Source organism: Raphanus sativus, unplaced genomic scaffold (genome assembly GCF_000801105.2).
Source record: "Raphanus sativus cultivar WK10039 unplaced genomic scaffold, ASM80110v3 Scaffold4003, whole genome shotgun sequence".
Taxonomy (NCBI): Eukaryota; Viridiplantae; Streptophyta; class Magnoliopsida; order Brassicales; family Brassicaceae; genus Raphanus; species Raphanus sativus.
Window position 1 is genome coordinate 1 of NW_026619306.1, and position 8,944 is coordinate 8,944.

The 8,944-nt window shown below is 40.4% G+C and overlaps 3 protein-coding genes and 1 non-coding gene across 4 annotated transcripts; 2 read left to right on the plus strand and 2 right to left on the minus strand.

Annotated features, from left to right (window-relative positions):
• On the plus strand, positions 1–2,994 carry LOC130507084 (uncharacterized). Its single transcript, XM_057001797.1, has 9 exons — positions 1–124; positions 595–720; positions 791–907; positions 996–1,798; positions 1,874–1,973; positions 2,067–2,126; positions 2,197–2,280; positions 2,372–2,488; positions 2,560–2,994. Exons 1-9 carry the CDS (start codon positions 56–58, stop codon positions 2,863–2,865), a joined length of 1,782 nt encoding a protein of 593 aa, XP_056857777.1. The 5' UTR covers positions 1–55; the 3' UTR covers positions 2,866–2,994.
• A 357-nt stretch (positions 2,995–3,351) lies between these two features.
• On the minus strand, positions 3,352–3,425 carry TRNAN-GUU (transfer RNA asparagine (anticodon GUU)). Its single transcript has one exon. It is a non-coding gene; the product is annotated as a tRNA-Asn (tRNA).
• Positions 3,426–3,576: 151 nt separating this feature from the next.
• On the plus strand, positions 3,577–5,013 carry LOC130507083 (uncharacterized). Its single transcript, XM_057001795.1, has 5 exons — positions 3,577–3,710; positions 3,800–3,852; positions 4,230–4,418; positions 4,512–4,595; positions 4,674–5,013. Exons 1-5 carry the CDS (start codon positions 3,639–3,641, stop codon positions 4,852–4,854), a joined length of 579 nt encoding a protein of 192 aa, XP_056857775.1. The 5' UTR covers positions 3,577–3,638; the 3' UTR covers positions 4,855–5,013.
• A 180-nt stretch (positions 5,014–5,193) lies between these two features.
• On the minus strand, positions 5,194–8,497 carry LOC130507082 (uncharacterized). Its single transcript, XM_057001794.1, has one exon. It carries the CDS (start codon positions 8,101–8,103, stop codon positions 5,431–5,433), a length of 2,673 nt encoding a protein of 890 aa, XP_056857774.1. The 5' UTR covers positions 8,104–8,497; the 3' UTR covers positions 5,194–5,430.
• Between the last annotated feature and the right edge of the window lie 447 nt (positions 8,498–8,944).

Here is an 8,944-nt window from a genome sequence, read left to right on the forward strand (position 1 = left end):
GGTTTATATCAGATAGAGTGGAGAGAAAGCAAACGGTGAAGATAGAGAGAAGGCGATGAACACTAGTAGTGTTCGAGCTGCTCTTTCCTCCATGAACGCTCCTTCAAAGCATGACACCAATCAAGTAAAAACTTTTCTTTCTCTCTCTCTCTGCTCTACCACTTTCCACTTTTGTGAATTGCTTTCTTGGTGGGTTATGTTTTAGCTTATGGAAAAAAGTTTCTTCCTTTAGATATGAATACAATCTTCTTAATTATAAATTCTCTCTTTGGATTTTTCTTTTGTTAAAGATTCTTAGCTTCAGCATTTGGACTATTTTTCACAAAACCGGTATCTTTGCTTTCTAGAAAAAAGGTTATTCTTATTAGTGAAATTAATGGTCACAGTGAAAGTGATCTATACTCAATTGTTATCTACAAGTGTCTGCATCTGTGTGTGTGTTGTTTTCCACTATCAAAGGCTGAGAGAACACAATCTAGTGTGGTCTTTACAACAAACTCAAGTTTTGCTTCTCTTCCTTTGAGTGTCTTCTTTCTTTCTTCTTCTTCTTCTGTATGAGTAACAATGTTTCGTGGTATTCTGAAATCTGCAAAGGAGGATAAGAAGAAGAAGATGATGATGGAGTCTCAAGGCAATGGAGCTGTAACTACTTCAGGGAAACCTCTGGTGGTTAATCGGCGCAGAGCTAACAGAGAAAAGAAAATGGACTTGCTTCAAGATGTATGATATTACTTTCTTTTGAGTTTTTTTTAATGATCATGAATTTAAAAGTCTTAAATGTGAATTTTAGGTTGATAAGCTAAAGAGGAAGCTGAGACATGAGGAGAATGTGCATAGAGCATTGGAGAGAGCTTTCACTAGACCTTTAGGAGCTTTACCTCGTCTCCCCTCTTATCTCCCTCGACATGTAAGGTCCCCAAAACATTGAGTAATAATAATCAAACTCCTTGTTCTTCTTCTGTGTTTGATTCTTTGGTTTCTTTATCTGATAAAAGACATTGGAGCTTCTTGCTGAAGTAGCTGTTCTTGAAGAAGAAGTGGTTCGGTTAGAGGAACAAGTTGTAAGCTACAGACAAGGTCTATACCAAGAAGCTGTTTACATTTCTTCCAAGAGGAACAACCCAGAGAGTCCTAGTAGTAGTAGTAACAACGGTTTGAAGGAGAATTCTCCCGTCAGAAGCACTAAACACCATCGGTCCAAATCCATGTCCCAACACGAGTTCAATTCTATGATCACTCCTCCTAAAAAGCATCACCAACAGTCTCTTAGTTTTAGCAGAAGCATCTCAACTAGTAGGAAACTCTTCTCCACTGATCAGAGAGTGGCTATAAATGGCAAACAAGCGTCGCCTAAAACGAGTTCGAGCAGTGTTACAAAGCCAGTAGATGTAAGAGGAAAGGAGAATCAGATTAAAGAATCACCTGAGAAGAGGCTTGTTGGCAGGTTCTTGACATCTGTGAAGAAGAAGAAACCTTTGGTTAAGCCAACAGAGGCTGTTGCTGTTGTTCAGTTAGATGATAGATTAGAAGATCAAGACAAAGCGCAGGAGAGTGTTGTCTCTGGATCATCTTCAGAAGACAAATCGGCAAACAGAGTTTCAGAGGATTTACTGAAGTGCCTCTTGAGCATTATCTTGAGGATTAGCTCGTCCAAAGACACCGTGTTGGATCCGTATAGCAACTGTTCAGAATGGAGAGCAAGAGAGCTTGGTGCTTACAAGAATCTTGTCTCGGTTGATGCATCTTCAATTGATCTTGGAAGAAGAAGCAATGCTTCCCTTCTGATCAATCGTCTCAAGTAAGTTTCTCATTTTAGACAAATGATTGAATACTCTAAAACTCATGTTTTGTGTGTTACTGTTCTTATCTCCAGGTTTTTGCTTAACAAGCTTTCGGTTGTGAATCTAGACGGTCTTAGCCACCAGCAGAAGCTTGCATTCTGGATAAATACTTATAACTCATGTGTGATGAATGTAAGCAAGACTTCTTAGTGTGATAGATTGATAGAGACAGAGAGATATGTCTTGTAAGTATGTTTAAAAGCTGATTCTTGTTAACCTTCATAGGCATTCTTGGAGCATGGGATCCCTGGGACACCTGAGATGGTTGTAGCCCTGATGCAAAAGGTATAAACTCAAAACCAAAATTTGAAACAATGGTTGCTTCATTGTGTTCATCTTTTTGTTGTTATTTCAGGCAACAATCATTGTAGGAGGACACTCCCTAAATGCTATCACAATAGAACACTTCATCTTGAGACTTCCATACCACTTGAAGTTTGTAAGTTCCTTTTGTATCTTTGAATTGTGTATATGCTGCATCAAAGTTTGATTCATTTATCATTTGCTTCTGTTTCTTTCTATTGGAAAAGACTTGTCCCAAAACTGCAACACATGAAGAGATGAGAGCTCATAGCACATTTGGTTTAGAATGGTCAGAGCCTTTGGTCACTTTCGCTCTCGCCTGTGGAAGCTGGTCCTCTCCTTCTGTAAGTTTTGTGCTTAGAGATAGTTTTCATACATGAGCTATGCATCAAACTCCTTTTGTTTGTCATTTCAGGTAAGGGTTTACACAGCAGGTAATGTAGAGGAAGAGCTAGAAGCAGCAAAGAGAGATTATCTTCAAGCATCTGTTGGGATATCAAAGAAGAACAAACTAATGCTTCCAAAGGTATTAGATTGGTATCTGCTAGACTTTGCAAAGGATTTGGAGTCTTTGCTGGATTGGGTTTGCCTTCAGTTACCTGATGAACTCAGAGAAGAAGCTCTCAAATGTATGGAGAGAAAGAACAAAGAATCACTCATGGAGTTGGTTCAAGTAGTACCTTATGACTTCAGTTTCAGGTTGCTGCTATTGCATCAATGAAAAAAAAGGTAGGTGATGAAAAATAATGTCGGAACATTTGTATAGATTTGGGAGTGTAAAGTAGAGAGAGCATAAGTTACAATTTGTTATTGGTTTAACTGAGAATATATATACATATAAGTTTGTCTTCTTTAGAGTTTCTTGTCTTATGTGTATTGGTCTTCAGGAAAAAAAGAGAGCAGAGTTTTGTCTTATTTGCATTTTCTTGTCACTTACTATCTTCTGTTGTCGGCATTCTTGTCACTTGAGTTTTGCCTTGCTCGGTAGGATAAAAGAAAAATAAGTTGAACATTTGTTTCACTCTTAACTAGTAAAGTATTATGAGGCAGGCAAGTAGAGGAATCTCTCAGACCCATCATCTCTTTCAATCAGTAGTAGTAAATCCTGCAAGAAGAAGAAAAGGAAAAAAAAAGTAGTAAATCATGCAAGAAGAAGAAAAGGAAAAGAAAAGTAGTAAATCCTGCAAGAAGAAGAAAAGAAAAAAATCGCTAGAAGGAGGGGTCGAACCTCCGACCTTGTGGTTAACAGCCACACGCTCTAACCAACTGAGCTATTCCAGCTTCCGATATGAAGCCTGGTGAAATACAAACTGACAGATTCGTTATGAGTTAATAAATGGGCTTAAAGAAAAAGGCCGTAGTGAAGGCCCAAAAGAAATCCATCATAAAGAAGAAGAAGAGAGGAAGTAGAATCGAAATCATCAGTGGGGAATTTTGCTGGAGCCGTTAAACCCTAGAAAGCAAAGCAGCACCGGTAAAGAAGAAGAACAAGGCATGTCGGATAACAAAGACCACAATTCCGATTCCGACTCCGATGGTCCACCTGAGGAATTCACCCAGGAGCAGGTTCTTTTGTTCCAGTCTTACATAGGATTAAGCTCAAACAATGCTTAGCTTCTAAATAAGATTTGGTTTTTTTTTTGGCTTTGTTTCAGGCCAAGGTGGAAGATGCAGCGTTGAGGAAAATACAGAGAGACAACAAAGCTAGGTTTGTAATTCCTTCTCTCTCTCTCTCTCTCTCTCTCTCTCTCTCTCTCTCTCTCTCTAGCTCTCATTATGGATGAGTAGTCTTTAGGGTTTGCACTTTCTTTTGAAAACTTCGTAAGTTGCTTCGCAGTTATGGAGGAAGATAAAAGGTTCTCCCTTTGATAGTTAATTATCACTTTGATCTTAGTTAAAACTGTGTGTAATCCTTCCTTAGACATAAGATATGCTTTCACTCTAACATTTAGTATTGTACATATGGCCTCTTCTTTTCATCATAAGCTCTGTTTGTTTCTTTCTCTCTCTTTGGTTGTGATCTCTAAGCTTCACTCAAGAGTGTTCAGTGGATTTTTCTAAATGAGGTTGCTTTCGCTTCTGCAGAGTTGCCCGCGAAAAGAAAGAGAGTCGCAGGCATTTGGCAGAGAAAATAACGCCAAAGAAATCACGAAAAATTGAATCTTTCGAAGAAGAAGAGGCCGAGGAAGAAGAAGAAGAAGAAGACCCTGAGGCTCTTGCAAACAAGGGGTTCCTTTCCAAAGACGTCATTGACTTCCTTGCAGAACGGGAGAAGTATTTTTAATTCTTTGATCTCTCTTTTTAGTTAAGCCATATAGAAACACTTTCCACTAGAAACCAAAATTAACAATGTCTTCTCATGTACAGGCCGAAAAACAGTTCTGATTTTGAAGAAGAAGAAGAGGAGACCAACAAAGAACACCCGAGAAAGAAAAAGCTTAAGAGCTCAGGGTAATTACCATCGTCTTGGTTCTTACACTCTTTGGTTCGGTCTGATTGACTCACTCTCTCTATTTCTCGTGTGTGTAGTATTGAAACGGTTATTTACAAGGAGATTCCACCACCAGAATGCTTGAAAACCGGGTTAGATTTCTTGAAGAAGCGGAAAGCACAAGTCCCGAGATCTTCTTCAGTCCTCAAGAACTCAACCCAAGCTCTCCGACTTATCACCGGTGCTGCTTCATCCAAGAAACAGCGACAGAAAAAATGAGAACTCTTAAATGATTCAAAATCCTTGTAGGCTTCTTCAATGCCGTTGCATTTTTTGTTTTTGTTTAACATTAAAACCAGCTTCATTTGATACTTCACTTCTACTGCCTGATGTGTTGGAGGTTTACTAAAATATATCAAGGCATCAAAATCATGTTTATATCAAGTTATTAATCCTAATATAATCTAAGTTTCCAAGCAAGCCATCTTGGTACAGAGACCACATAGAATCTTAATGTACATACTGTTCTGAATCAGTTCTGTGAACTTAGAAGAAGAAATGTTTACTATTCTGAATCCTTCTATAACTCTGTTTCTCACCCAAACGTAAAAGAAAAAAAACACAAACAAATGCAGAATCTTTAGATCATCAATAAAGTTCTGTTTTCAGATTACAAGCCATACCAAATCTCTTCATTCACAGTAAGTTCTTCTTTACCTTCTTTCCATCTCCAGGAAAGCCACCGTATAATGGTTCAGACGTGTGAACCATATCAATTCTCTTGATCGGTTATGTCAGCCTCTCTGAGTCACCTTCTCTAAAAAGTTGTAGCTTTGTGCATTTCTACAACAAAACTCACGTCTCTGAGTCCTCCTCTGCTTCCTCTTCTTCAACAGTAGGAAGCGAACCTTCTCTGCTGAAACCAGGGTTTAGGAACTTGGCTACAAAACCCCAGAGCTTGTAAACATCTTCAAAGTTTGTCAAGAAGCTAAGAGAAGCTGTCACAACCTCAAATCTCATAAACCCGTTTCTCCCAACTTCACTCGGCAAGTTCAAACCACCATCTTCTCTACTACTACTACTACTACTACTCCGAGGAGCTCCTCTATGGTTTCTTGGTTTATTATTATCATCCACTACACGTATGTGACTCAATATACCAATCCCTAAAGATATACCTTCTCTTTCACCCAGTCTCTGAACAATCTCTGGACTAACAAAACCTTTGCCTCTATCTCTAACATTGAATGCAACCGCTGCTCCTCTTTCGTATTTGATCTTTGGTCCATATATCTGCACAAGACTCATCTTCCTTCCTCCTCCTGATTCAGCCACTTGTAGTTGCAGTAAAGACACCACAAGCCAGTTAATCAGAAACCTCAGCCTTGTCGTTGTTCTATTAAGACCTAGCATATTCACATGATCGATATGTCTGCAAACAATCTCTGTTTCGCTCTCTCTCCTATCCCATTCATCATCCGCACCTTCATCATCATCACTAGCGTTGTGATTGTACTCTTCATCATAAACACTAGATAGAGAAGGTTCACCAGGCTCTACTATACTATGACTAACACGGTCCACGTTAAAAGAAACTCGTCTTCCTTTGCTCGTATGTTCATCCTCCACACCTAATACCCTGCTCCTACCACCATCTCTCCCTCCTAACAACCTGAACTCCCCTTCTGTTTCTCGTCTGATCGCACTCTCTTTGATCTCTGATGAGCAGTTCTCTTCCTGTATCTCTTGATTATTACTACCAGAACTCCTCCTGTTGTTCCGTGTAGGAGTCGTGTGCTCTGTAACCGACATAACAGCAGCGTCGAACGAGAGGACGTCTCTACCATCATCATATATAGGATTACTGTAACTCTTTGGACCTTGTTTAGTACCTGAGTGACGTTGTTTCTGTTTGGAGAACCAAACCGGTGGCAATGGAGATGCAATCTTGTTAGAACCACCGAGAGGGCTTTGACCAAGATCGATCCAGAACGAATTCTCAGAGGACTCATCTTCACTGAAAACAGGGCTTTTCATCAGCTCCCCAACCGAAACACTCTCTGTCTCTTCTTCGAATATCGTCGTGCTCGTAGTTCCATCTCTATCGGAAGAGATGTTATCTTCCAAGATATCTGTTTCAAACACATCCCTCACTTGCGCTGAAGTGTATGCTCCGGAGAAAGCCGGACGCCGATGAGCTGCTGCTGCTGATGCTTCTTTGGTCTTGCCATCATCTTCGAAACCAACCAATCCATCAAGACCGTCTACCGAATCACTCAGATACAAGGGATACTGAGGAGTGATCTTCACTATTCCTGATCCTGTTTTGCCAGACTGACTCTGAAGACTCCCCATCACCGACTTCTTAATCAACAGACAACCAAACCCTGTAGGATCATGTCCAAACACACGGTAGAACGAAGTAACGATAAACTCAGGCCTAAACAAGGACAAACCAAGCGAATCCATGTCCTTGGGACCTAGAGAGCCGGCGTCAAGCAACACATGCCAATGATTCTGCTGAGCTAAAGCCATCCACTGGTAAGAATACTTACCACCAGTAACTCTAGACTGCGCAGGGAACACAAACAACCCAACCGCAGAGTCTTTCTTCTTCCTCTTCTTATAAGAAAGCCTCTTCTTCAGATCAGTCGAGCAGAGCTTCAAGCTCGGCCACTTGAACCAAGCGTTGTAAGCCTTTGCGCCTTTCTCCTTAGCAGTCTGCGCCATCCAGTTCACAGACTGGCTCTCGTGGTCGAACATCGTTAAAAGCCGCTTGTTCGTCTGGAAAGGGTAAGACTCAGCTAACAGCTTGAAAGCCGAGCCTCTGCTCACGGTGAAGACAAGACCGTACTCGTTCTCAGGTATGTTCAAATAGTCCATGATCCTGGTCTTGATATCGTGCTCAACAGTTCCACTCTCTGCTCCACCGTAAAGCGCGTGGTTGCTTAAATTAGCAGTGATCTCAGACAAGCTAAACGTGCAAGTGTCCCAATAGTGGAGAGTTTGGACATAAGAGAAGAGACCAAACCCACAGTAGTCAAGACATACCTTGGAGCCTGACAAGTGATTATACTCGTCGGATCTCAGCTGGTCGATCTTCTCCGAAGCTTGGTACTTGGGGTACATGGTGAGGAACTTGGTGAGAGCTTCGAGGAGGTCGGGGAGAGAGTCCTCTGATTCGAACACGTGCTCGGCTGCTAGAGCGGTGGCGCGTAGGAAGTCACGCTGCGCGTGGAGCCTAGCTAAGGATCTGGAGCGTCCCACGGCTGCTGCGTCTGCGCCGTCGCCTTGGTCGATGGTTTGGGATTTGAAGAGTGACCCGTTCTCGGAGGCTTCCTCTAGAGCTTCCCTGAGCTTGTCTTCGTAGAGTTTCCGTAGCAAGGCGGATTCTTTCCTTGCTGCATTGAGGGAAGTGTCGGAGGACCCACCACCATCTCTGTTGCTGCTTCTTCTTCTGCTGCTTTTGCTTTTGTCTAAGATGAGAGTGGCGCAGTGGTGAATTTGCTTCCACAGAGAGAAATGCATTTAGAGGAATGAGATGATTCGGCGAAAGGGTCGGAGAAAGGGAGGATCTTTTTTTAAGAAAACCCTAGGAAGTGACGGATTTGTAAGATCTTGAAGAGAGACTCTAAAAATGGAAACTTTTTAGAAATTAAGGAAAGAAAAAGGATTAGGGTTTGTTTAGACAAAAGGAGTGAAGTAAACGAATTTGAACAGAAGAAGAAAGTAAAAGGGAAGAACTTGAAGGAATCCAAGAAAGCTCAAACCTTAGGACCAGTCTCTCTCTTTCTCTTAGACACTGTTGAAGAAAAGGCATTGACTTTCTCTTAATAAACAGAAGCATAGTAGTGGTGGTTGGTTCATGAGCTCAAACAAATCATGTCTGGTGGAATCAAGCCAATTTTTTCAATTCCTCTAATCATTTTCTTATTAAATGAAAAAGGATACATAAGGCCAAGGTTTCAAGTCAGATAACACCAAATAAAGACTTAGGATATAAGTCAAATAAACACATAAAGAACTGAGAACTGTGTGTTTTAGTGGGAATATTAGTATTAGCATATTCTATTTGACATTTATTTATATAAAAGTTTTTACTAAAATTTCTCATATCAAATCTGAAAATAAGACAAAAAAGAAAGACTCAGGAAAACACAATTGTTGTCTTCTTTACCGTCAACCGGAAGAAATGGATGAAACTAGTCAACTCTATTGCGGAATTATTAAGGATCTAAATACCATTTCTCCTTCTTATATGATTAACAAAACTAGCTAAATCTAATAATTCAAACCTTTTACTTTTACTAATATATATATATATATATATATATATCAATAATAAGTCATAGCTTTTATTGATGATTAC